We start from the raw sequence: 12358 nt of genomic DNA, 5'->3' as shown, positions 1-12358 counted from the left end.
GAAGACTCAAATAAAAGAAAAAGAATGAAAGAAAGAAAGTGAAAAATACCATGCTTCAGACTGAATTTAAACAATATCATTTCTTTCTCTGAAGGAAGATAGTATGTTTCATCGTTAGTCCTTTGGGATTGTTGTGGATCATTATATTGCTGAGAATCCCTAATGTTGCTGTTAACTGTGTACAACATTCTAATTCAGTTCACTTCACTTCACTAGGTATCAGTTCCTGTAAGTCTTTCTACACAAGATGTCCGTACAATAGACCTATTACCTTCCTTGCTTTGGATGCAGTGCTTCTATTGGTGTTGTCTAAAATCACATTAGCTATTTTGGTTATTATTTCATACTCATTTTGAGATTGGAGTCCATTAAAATGCCTAGGTTTTAGGTGTACTAAGACTCTATTAGTTGAATAATGAATTTGTCCAGACAATCTGGAAAGCAATTTGGAACTATGCCCCAGAAGTTACAAAATTCTACATATTCTGTGATGCAGTTTAAACTCTAGTAGGCCTATACCCCAAAGATATAAAAGAAAGAAGAAAATGGTGCATTTGTACATAGATATTTATAACTCTTTTGAAAGGGGATAAAACCTGAAAATCAAGGAGATGTTAATCTTTTGGGGAAGGGCTAAACAAAATATAGCAGAGAATTTTAATAAAATATTATTATAGCATAAGAAATGACAAAATGGATAGTTTTAGAGGAAACTGGGAAGACATCTATGAATGGAAGGAGAGTGAGGTAAGCAGAACTGGGAGAACAATTTATACAGTGAAAGCAATATTATAAAGGAAAAACAGCTTTGAAAGATTTTAGGAAAATATTCAATGTAATGAAAAACTACTAGACCAGATGACTCAAAATGAAACATGCCAACCATCATCTTCCAGAGAGCTGATACACTTAGAATGCAGAAATAACATATAAATTTTTGGTCATAGCCAATGTGGGACTTTGTTTCGCTGCACTATGCATGAAATTTTTAGCAGGGTCTTACTTGTCTTGTGTTTTATTGTTCAATTGGTGGTAGGCAGTGGGTAGGAGAAATAAGTGTTTGTGAAAATTAAAACAAAACAAAATTCTCTGTATTTCGAGATTCCCTGTGAGGTCCTTTCTAACAATGAGTTTGACTTTGTGATTCAAACAGTGATATCCACAGTAGGATTTTAGTGTTCTTCATTATAAACATTATTATGGATGAAATATTTATGGCAAAGGCCAAGTGTGTTTGGGGGAAAAAATTTATATGAGAACAAAACCAAACCAAGCCTAAGGATTTCATTTGTTTTGTTTTTAATCTTTATTAGGTTTAAGCTTCTCTACAACCTCCATAATAAGTTACTTTCCAACATTCACTTGAAGATAATCAGGCGATACAAACTATTCCATTCTATTACTTTTTGATTGATTTAACTCTCGGTACATTTTTTCTTATATGAAGCCTAATTATGCCTGTTATTATATTTCTTACTTTCCATTTAATAATGTTGACTCATTGAGCTCACAGTCCACTAAAACTATGAGATTAGACAATACAAACCATTTCTAAATATCTTTCATATTATAAAGCTGATTTTTTAAAAACTTAAGTATAATATTTTATATGCCTCTCTATATTTTATTCATATGTGGGTTTTTGCATATTAACTGTGCCATCTAATATTCTACCTATCCCTCCAACTTTATGTCATCTATAAATCTGGTTTTAACATTTAACTTTTCAACATTTTTCTTGATGCTGATATACTTGGAAGAACCCAATATATTATATCAGAACCCCTGCGTGCAAATCTTAGTTTTGCTGTTTTTATCAGCTGAGCAACTTCGTAAGCTTCTTAAGTTTTTGACCCTCAATTTCCTTTTAAACTCTGTTTGTAAAATTAGGGTAATTGGGGCAGCTAGGTGGCATAGTGGATGATTTGAGTTGGAGTCAGGAAGACCCGAGTTCAAATTAGGCCTCAGACACTTAATAGTTGTGTCATCCTAGGCAAATCACAACTTATTTGCTCCAGCTTTCTCATGTGTAAAATAATAGGGATAATATTAACATCTAACCCCTAGAGCTGTTGTGAGAATCAAATGAGATAATTATTATAAATTCCTTAACACAGTGCCTTGAACATATTAAGTGTTACATAAATGTTAGCTAGCAGCAGCAGCGGCAGCAGCAGCAGTAGTAGCAGCAGCAGCATCATTATCATCATCATCATCATCAAATTATGGACCATGTTTAGTTCAAAGACCTGGGTGTAATTCCTGCTGCTGACACATTAGCTCTATAACATTAGACAAGCCATTTAACCTTCCAGTTCCCTCAAATGGCACTTTAAAACTATAATTTACTCCAACTTTACTTTACTACCCCATTAAGCCACAAACTCATATCATCTCTTCTCTCTTTCACAGCAGAACTCCCGGGTGGACAAGTGAAGGTGAGGGAATAAGAAGGAGGGATCTGCTCTCTTCGCCTACTTCTTCTGATATCACTTCCTAACTTTTTTTGCAGTCTAGTTTCTGATGTTGTTACTGTTTTCTCCAGCCCTAGCAATGACCAATGACCTCTTAATTGTCAAATCTGATAGCCTTCCATCTTATACTCTGTTGTATTTGCTACTGCTCACTGCCCTCTCTTGCTGCTCTCTCTCTCTCTCGCTCTCTCTCTCCCCCTCTCTCTCTCTCTTTCTCCTCCTACAAGCCCAACCACTTTTCAGTCTCTTTTCCTGGAGCATTATTCCTTTGTCATCCTCTAATGATGGAAGTATCCTAAGCTTATGTACTAGGCTCTTTTCCCTCTCTACATTCTCTCACTTATTAGACTTATAAGATTAAGGGTTTAAATATCATCTATAGGCAGATGATTCCTTAGGTGTATGTATCCAGTCCTTGTCTCTCTCTTGAACTCCAGGCTTGCATCACAAACTGCCTATTGGACATGTGAAATTATATGTCCCATAAACATATCCCACTTAACATGTCCAAAACAGAACTCATCATCCTTCCCCCACCCCAAATCCACTATTTTTTCCAAATTGCTCAACTTTTGACAGTCACTAGCATTCTTTTATTCACTCACATTTGAAATTTCAGAGTTAACCCTTGACTGTTCTCTCCCTTACCCTCTATAGCCAATTAATTGATTAGTCTTGTTATTTCTTCTTCCATAATATAGCTCACATTCATTTCCTCTCAATTCACAGGGCCATTATCCCAATTCAGGCCCTCATCATCCCTTGTCTGAGCTATGGCCACAGTTTCCTATATGGTCTCCTTGGCCCAAATCTCTCCCTTCTTTAATCCACCCTCCATACAGCTGTTAAAATGGTTTTAGAAAAACACATGATGCTCTTTGGTGAAGGTATCACAGGCTGTAGCCGCGTGGAGTCGGCAGTCCCTGCCTCTCCTCCTCCTGACTCACCGCTGTTGGCTCTCACCGAGGAATAAGTCGGTCAGGAAGCCCCTCCACTGTCATGGCATTCAAAGACACCGGCAAGACCCTTGTGGAGCCCGAAGTGGCCATTCACCGGATCCGTATCACCCTCACCAGCCGCAATGTGAAAACACTCAAGAAAGTGTGTGCTGACCTAATCAGAGGAGCCAAAGAAAAGAATTTGAAAGTGAAGGGACCTGTTCGAACGCCCACCAAGACACTTCGGATCACAACTAGAAAAACTCCTTGCGGTGAAGGTTCAAAGACTTGGGATCGGTTCCAGATGAGAATCCACAAACGCCTTATTGATTTGCACAGTCCTTCTGAAATTGTCAAACAGATCACATCTATCAGCATTGAACCAGGTGTAGAAGTTGAAGTCACCATTGCAGATGCCTAACCAATCATTTCTTTTAATAAATTGATTGCAACTATTAAAAAAAAAGAAAAACACATGATCTGCCCTTGTCAAATTACTATGTATATCATAAAGTCCAGTGGCTTTGTATTATACCTAGCATCAAATACAGAACATAGCTCCAATCTACCTTTCTAGTCTTATAATACATTATTCCCCTTCACCTACTGAACCTTCTAGCCAAGGTGCATGACACTGTATTTCCCATCTTGCTGTCTTTGAATAGATTGTTTGACATTCCTGGAATGAACTCATAAGCAATTTAACATCTTAGCATATCTGGTTCTCTTCAAAACTCTGCTGTAGTGATGAGGCACCATCTACATGAAGCTTTTCTTAATATCTCCCAGATACTTATGCCTTTCCCCAAACAAGGTCTTATATTTATATTGTATATGTTCCATGTAGATAGATAGATATAGGTATAGATGTATATATATGTGTGTGTGGATCCATACATGTGTGGCTATATATGTGCATATATTTGTGTATACATACATATACATACACACATATCTATACATTTTCTCTGAAGATACAATGTTAGATCTTTGAGGGTGAGGTCTATTTTTTACTTTTGGATTATGAGTGCCTAACACAATGATGAGCACATAGTTGGCTCTGAAATTTACTTTTTGTTCAATCATTTCAGTCCTGTCCAACTCTTCACCAAGTCATTTTAGGGGTTTTCTTGGCAAAGATACTAGAGTGATTTGTCATTTCTTTCTCCAGTTCATTTTGCAGACTTGCCCAGGGTCACACAGCTAGTAAATATCTGAGGATGGATTTGAACTCATGAAGGTGAGCCTTCCTGATTCCAAGCCCAGTACTCTATCCACTGAGCCACCTAGTTGACCAAGTGATAAGTTGCTAATTTTCAATAGTGGCAAAGTTTACATAAAGGGAGTTTGTAAACAATTGAAATAATAAATCTAGACCTAAATTAAAACTAAACATAATCCTTGACAGCCTTATTGTGAGAATGAACTAAAATAATATACATTAAGTATTTTCATAAGCAATGTATCTATTACATTAAGAGTAGTTATTTAACCTGTTACTTTTAAAAAGGAAAGTTTTAGTTTCAGTATGACTTTATTGTTTTTGTTCCTGAGCCAAACACTCAATGATTAAAAGTGGTATTGCTTTTTGTTTTTATATTTATTTTGTGTCTTCCATAAAGCAGATTCTTGTGCTTTTCTTAAGCTCTTTAGGTACCCTTCATAAACTGTTTTATATTCAGTATCTCTTTTTTTCAAAATGTGATTATGGTAGGTGATGAAATATAAAGCTCTACGGTGCCCTCGTCACTAATTCTACCTAGAAGTAATGCTGTTTTGGGTTAGCAGCTTGAATGTCCAACTGTTTCTAAATCGATTCATTCACCAATTAATCTTATTATCAATGTAGAATGAATTATATGTTGAAAAATAGAGACCTGCACATGCATAGAACTTGCAACATATTTAACGTATTTTAACAATTATTTACTAACTCTCTACTATGATTTTGGTCTTCCTTCATTTTCCTGGGATGTCTACTCTCCCTTCCTCAAACAATTTATATGTATACAAATTAATTTTTAACACAATTTGAAATTACTTTTTCTATTAAATTCTTCTGATCCATAGGGTCAAAAAGAAAAGAAAAGAAAAGATTTTTGGATTGAATTAAATTTAACAAGGATGTGAGGCACTGTGGTAGGTATTAAGAGAAAAAAAGTAGTCACTTTCCTCCAAGAGCTTCTGTTAAACCAAAGGAAAAATTACATGTACCAAGATAAATACTTAGAAAATATATCAAACATGGGCCCAACTTCATACAGTAAATTCAATCTCAGAACCTTGAGATGAACAGAAGAGTGAATAAAAATGTTTTGTTTTGTTTTGTTTTGTTTTCCAGGAGATATTCACCATTGCTGAATCTACAAACTTCCATTAAATATATTTCAAGTACTTTTTATCATTGACCCTTAGAACTGGAAGGGACCATAAGAGACACCTGGTACAGCCCATATCCCAAATATGCTTTTGCTCTGTGACATTGCTGACAGCTAGTTGTTCAGCTTTTAAAACCATAAATGATGAGAAATTTACCAAGGTGTCCTCATCCATTTTTAAAAGCACTAATGACTATTATTTTCTTGTTGTGATCCTTGTTAGAAACAATAAAAAACCAAATTTTTTCAAAGAAAACATGTACACTACAAATGATGTTAATTTACATCTAAATTTAAATGTAAGCTGAATTTCACTAATATACTTTGTTTCATTCTCTGTTGGCTATTCATAGACTGGCAGGAGTGGTAAAGTTTGGTTTCGTTCTAGGGTAAGAAAAAGAGATCTTGGCTAAATTGTTTTTGCTCTATGGGCTTCAGTTTCTTCATCCGGAAATTACAGATTTAAATCAGATGACTTCTGAGTAACCTTCCATATCTACATCAGTGATCCTGTAATACCATATAGATAAAAACTAAAAATTGATTCCCGGGCTCATTATCTTCCTTCCTTCTTCTCTCTTTCTCTCCCTTCCTCCTTCCCTCCCTCCTTGCTCCCTCCTTCCCTCCTTTCTCCTTCCTTCCCTCCCTCCCTCTCCCTTCCTTCCTTCCTTCTTTCCTTCCTTCCTCCCTCCCATCCTCTCTCCCTCCCTTCTTAAACTTTTTAAAGTATTGTATGTTATTGATATCTATGGTTTTTACATCATATGTGTTCAAATTTGTCCACTACCACCCCCATACCCTTACACACACACACACACACACACACACACACACACACACATACACACACACCTACAAAGGCTATCCCACACTAATTATCCAAAGACAACTACAAATTGAAAGATACAAACTGAGTTCCTGCAAGTGAATACTTGAAATATTAGATCCCAATATTTCAACTTATTTCAAATTCATCATAGAATCTTCCTACTTTATACAGATGCAACATGATCATCTTTAACATAATCTAATGTTTGGTAGAGTGTGAAACTTTTACTTGGTAAGACAGTTTTAGCACATCTGCAATATTCACTAGCTCACATGGAACACACGTTTTATTTGCAAAAAATATAATATTTGTCTATTGATAGCATATTTATAAATATAAATCAGTAACTTGTAAATTATTAACTGAACGTAAAAGGAAACCATGTTCAAAACAAAAAAGTTCAGCCACAATGATATTAAAAGAACACTACTGTCATCATTGTATTACTTTTAATGCAGTATCCACAGTATGCTGTTTGTTAATTTAGCAAAACATAAACCAAGGAAGCCCTTTTCCATAATTTGAACAATATTTACACCTCACAGAGGACATTGCACCTAATGATAATCAATATTTGTTAAATGAATGAATTAATGTTAAGGAAAAGAACAAGTGACATCACTTCCATCATTTCAGCTTATGTGCGCTGTATATAACAGAACACTAACAATGCATATTTATAGTTATTTGTGTGAATGGAAGAGCACATTAGCTTTACCTAGAAGCAAATCTTATTTCAGACCCAAATTTGAAAATCTATGAACCATGATGATATTAACTCCAAGATATATGACTTCCCATCAAACAAAAGGAGGACTTAGTGGCCAGCTAAAAGGATTCTAATGATGCCTTTGGACTCTCATGTTCTCGTAATGATGGGAAGAAGATTTATATGCTCTGTATAGGTATAATTAGACACCCACAAACCCATTTGACCCTGCTGAGGTGAAGAGCTCTTCTGCTTTGGGTTTCAGCAGATGAATCAATACTCACACGTTTTACTGCTGTGGAGTGAAATTGAGGAAATGAAAACCTGATAATTTTGCTCCCAGTGCAGTCTAGACAGAGGAGAGCAGTTTTAGTCTTTGACAGGAAGATCTATTTCCAGTTTCTCAAAAGGCTAGTGTCAATTTTGAAACTTCTTCTCTTATTGATTTTCAGTTTTGTTCAAATGGATGTTTTATTAGGAATATTAGTCCCAGTGACCATGTAAGCTCATATCTGTTTCACAAACAGATGAAATCGTGTTTTAATTCTGGGTCTAGGTGGGTTTGAATCACTGAACACTTTGTCCAATTACTTTATAGTAAATGTACAGTTTTCAGAAGCCAACTACACCTTCACATTTGAGAAAAAAAGTCATGTCAGAATACCTCAGGGGCATGGCAATACCTATTTTATATCTATTGGAAGAGGCTCCAGTTTAGCCAAAGGATAAGTTCCTATTGCGTTATAATAATGTCCTAAGCATTGCCGAATCATTCTGCTAACATTTTGTCTAATACAGTCTATATTAATGTGCTATAGCATCCAGAGGAATTGGAGCTAATAAGCTTTCTGGTTTGTAACAGTTTAATAACAACCTAAGGGCCAGCTCAAAATGATGCTGCACCAGCAAGTACATTGGGAAGAAATGCTAATAGTGCTTATTGGGACTTAATTCAGTCATAAAAGTGAAGCAGATCATAAAGTCCAGGTATCGTAACTCCCCACTGTAGGGCAATTTGTACAGTTTATTTGTGATTTATTGAGTTGCTCATTTATGATTTTTTTTCTTGTGAAAACTAAATCGGAGCTTGGCCACAAGTCTTTTGCATAGGCAATTTGATCAAGGACATTGAGCAGAACCTTGAGTTCCCCAAGCCGCGGTGTGTGGAAAAGGGGCAGCCTCAATTTTATAACCCTGTTAGTGACAACCATCACAATCGTCGAAGCCAAATATTTCCTGCAGTGTCTGTATCAGCTCCATTTCCCAGTGAGCAGTTCAGGCTAAGAATGCAAGTCAGAGGTTTCAGATAGTTGCTCCAAATGCCTTTCTGTACAGGACATTGTCAATAAGTCCTCTTTGAGAAGGAAGATTTACATGCTCCTTTGTCAGCTCCTTTCTCAAGGAGGTAAAGCTTTGGTGGCTGCAGAAATGAATATGAAATATGTACCACTGAACAGATACCTTACGTGCTTTTTACAGCTACATTTCTTGCCAATGGAATTTTATTCATGCACAAATTAATGAAGCCTCAGGAAGCTTGCGGCCTGCTCCCACAGGGCTAGTAAAAGTTAAATTATTTTTTACTGCAACACTGAAACACAGTGGCAAAAAAAAGAGAGAAAGAAAGAAAAAGAAAAAAGAAAGAAAAGAAACAACTTCTAGATGCTGTGTGAAGTCACAGTGGAACTTTGTGCGTGAACTATATTGATTCCTTTCATTTGGATTTCGCTGAAATCATAAGCGTGCTATGATGCCTTTGGTAACATGCGGTTACTGACAAGCTGCTGTGAATTTATGTTAATTAAAAACTCTAAACCCTGCTCCTTTAATCACATCTATTTATTTACCTAATGTAGTGACTAGTGAGGATATTTCCTCTGAAGTCCTGAGGTGAAACAAAATCTAACTAATCCTTGTTTTTGTTTTGTTTTTTAATTTTCCATGCTGCTGCTTGCAAGTGCTTCCAAATCATGGTCAAATTATTTTCAACACATTAGCACTTAAAAGGTTAAGTGTGCTTTCCCCCAGAGACACATTAAGGCAGCCAGGGTGGTTTATATCTCATACAGAGTTCTGTGCCTCACCTGTATGCCATCAAAGCACCACTGGGGCATGGTAAATTACTAGTATGACATTTTCGATGTTTTTCCACTCCTTGTTTTCCAAAATAAGGGTATTCCAGCAAGCTGTTTTTACTGTGCCTTTTTAAACATCAAAAGTACAGATGAGCCCTGTGGATAAAGAGCCATATTTACATGAGGGTCACATTCTTTTAGCAAATTGCTCTCTGGCAATATAAAGTACACATTTTGGGGCCACGTGTTATTTGAAAATCAAAATATCACTCTAATAGCATGTGAAGGGGACTCTAATGGAAACACTTTACATGAAGCAATCTCCAAAAGACCACAAAGAAACTTCTCATTTTATCTGACAAAAGATCATGTGGCTCACATTTTGAAACTGCAAAACTCCAATTTTCTAATTTGGGATCAGAGATAGACAGGCAGACAGACAGATGATAGATAGATAGATAGATAGATAGATAGATAGAGATAGATATAAACACACACACACACACACACACACACACACACACACACACACACACCCCTTTTTTTTTCTTTTCTGAATTGTCCTAGGATCACAAAACCTGTAAGGAGGAATTACGATTTCTTCTCTAGAACATTTCTTCCCTCCTCAAAACATGACTAAAACAACTGCTTGGCAAATTGTAGAAGCTTTTTTGTCTATATAACATTGACTGGGAATCTCAGTAAATTACTTTTGACTATCAGAGTGACCCTATAATGTTGGAATTGAAAAGAAACACAGTCTATGAGCTAGATGCCTACCAGGCAAATAAGGAATAAGAGCATTTCCCTGCTTAAAAGAAAGCCAAGGTCATGGATTTAGTTTTCCCAGTGCATGCCACCAGGCTTTCTATGTTCCATGATCACCCTGGTCACTCCTAGTCATGGCTAGTCATCTAGCTGTTGTGGATCCTAAGAGGAGTCAGGCGTGAAAGTTCTAGACAGAATAGTGCAAAATGAGAGGCACTACTGTGTAGTCAAAATCAGGGGACCCAGAGTCAAGGCAATGAGGATCTGGATAGAGCTATACTATCCCTTGCTTATACAACTTTGGAAAATTCTCTTCAACTGTCTACATATGTCTTAGCTAGAAAATAACAGAGTTGAGTTAAGTGACCTGTAAAGTCTGTTCCAACTCTTTTTCCCCACTGCTTATAGACAGCAAGGGACAGTGGAAAGAGTGCTAAGCTTTCCCAAGGTTTGGGTCCTGGTTCTGAGGTTTTCTAGCTGTGTGATGTTGGACAACTTGCTCCAACTTTCTGGATCTTATCTATAAAATAGGAGACAAAAAATAGCAAAGTAGATACTGAGCTGGCCATTGAGGCAAGAAGATTTGGATTCCAGTCCTGCCTTTGACTCAGCATGGTTGCATTACTTTGGACAAATCACTTAACCTCTCAGTGTCTGAGGCAACTCCATAAGAATGTATGCTGCAGATCTACCTTGGGAAAGAGCATTTCCTCATTCGGAGCTCTCCATTTCAGTAAAATAAGAAGTCTGATCTCCAAATATAAAACCAAATTCTTTCCATGTTGACCTTAAAGGGATAAAGTGAGGAAAGTACTATGCAAAGTTTAAAATACTATGTAAAAGTGAACAATTTATTGTTCACTAGAAAAATAGCTCAAAAGCTGTACTCTGCTGACATGTGATTGAGTTCTTTAGCTATTTTTATATTCTTCATCATTAAAAAATTATAATGGACCAGCCATTTCATTTTGGAATTGAGATAAATGATTATTAATAACCAATGATTTGGGGAGATCCAGAGTTCCCCCTTTTTCTATTCTCCCTATTTCAAAAATTCTGTCTCTGAAGGTTGAACTTTGTCCTCTACTAGACCCCAAGGAATCTCTAAGGTGAATTCCACTCAATCAAGCTTGATAGAACATAGATCTTTTGTCTATATTGCCCTAGGCTGGGGGGTGGTCTGGGTGTAGGGATAGTATCTCTGTCCAAGAGTCACATGGTGTTACTCAGACCCCTCATTGGAGTAAGCTCACTTCTTTCTGTAAAGTCCATCTCTCATTAATTGTTTACCAATCAGAATTGATTGTCTTCTGGAACGCTTCCCATCCAAGAGGATATAAACCTCAAGAAGTGGTCGTTCTTCCATTTTGATCATAGAGGGGATGATGGAGCTTTTACTGCCAATCATTTGCTGGCCATGGTTGATAAAATTGGTTATCACTTACCTCCAAACTTTGTTTCTTGAAATCATTTTGATTTATCACAGGATAAAGGATGCTATGGAAACATATGGTATCTTTAAATTAGGCTTTTGGGGAGAAGAGGAGGAGATTTGACCCTTTGATTTCATGTACTTAGAAAATCTCAGGTTAGTAAACAATATTCATTGATGCAGATCAATATCTTGCCTTAGCAAGCAGCCTGGGGCAGTGAGAAGTTAAATGACTTGCTCAATGTCACATACTTTGTGTTTATCAAAGATGGACTTATGCTTTCTGGTTCAATGGAAAGAATACTGGGTTTGATGTCAGAGGGTCTCAGTTGCAAAAGTAGCATTACCATTTCCTATCTTGTTTTCTTGGGTAAATCATCTAAGACTTTGGAGACTCAATTTTGTCATTTTTAAAGCAGAATGTTGGACTAGATGACCTTTCAAGTCTTTCCCAATTCTAATCCAATCCAATAAGTATGTATTAAGCACCTACTATGTACCAAGCACTGTGTAACAATTAATACAGATAATATATATATATACATATATATATATTTAAAATAAACATGCCTTTAAGAAAAAGAGAGACAGTCCTTTCCCTCAAAGAGTTTACAATCTGAAGGTGAAGACAATACACAAAAGGAGGCCAAAAAGTGGTAGGATGCATGGCGGCAACACACGCCAGGGGGCATCTTGTTCCATGGAATTAAAACCAGGGAAAGCAGCAAATGGAGAGTGGAGTAAGCTGAAAGTCC

At 36.5% G+C, this 12358-nt stretch overlaps 1 protein-coding gene across 1 annotated transcript; it reads left to right on the top strand.

Annotated features, from left to right (window-relative positions):
• Nucleotides 1–3436: 3436 nt before the first annotated feature.
• On the top strand, nt 3437–3867 carry LOC118833418 (40S ribosomal protein S20-like). Its single transcript, XM_036740773.1, has one exon. It carries the CDS (start codon nt 3474–3476, stop codon nt 3831–3833), a length of 360 nt encoding a protein of 119 aa, XP_036596668.1. The 5' UTR covers nt 3437–3473; the 3' UTR covers nt 3834–3867.
• Nucleotides 3868–12358: the final 8491 nt, after the last annotated feature.

This window comes from Trichosurus vulpecula, chromosome 1, assembly GCF_011100635.1.
Source record: "Trichosurus vulpecula isolate mTriVul1 chromosome 1, mTriVul1.pri, whole genome shotgun sequence".
Taxonomy (NCBI): domain Eukaryota; kingdom Metazoa; phylum Chordata; class Mammalia; order Diprotodontia; family Phalangeridae; genus Trichosurus; species Trichosurus vulpecula.
This window is presented reverse-complemented; position numbering and strand designations above follow the sequence as displayed.

Coding starts and splice junctions, on each gene's coding strand:
- LOC118833418 (XM_036740773.1), top strand. CDS start 3,474: ATGGCATTCAAAGACACCGGCAAGACCCTTGTGGAGCCCGAAGTGGCC.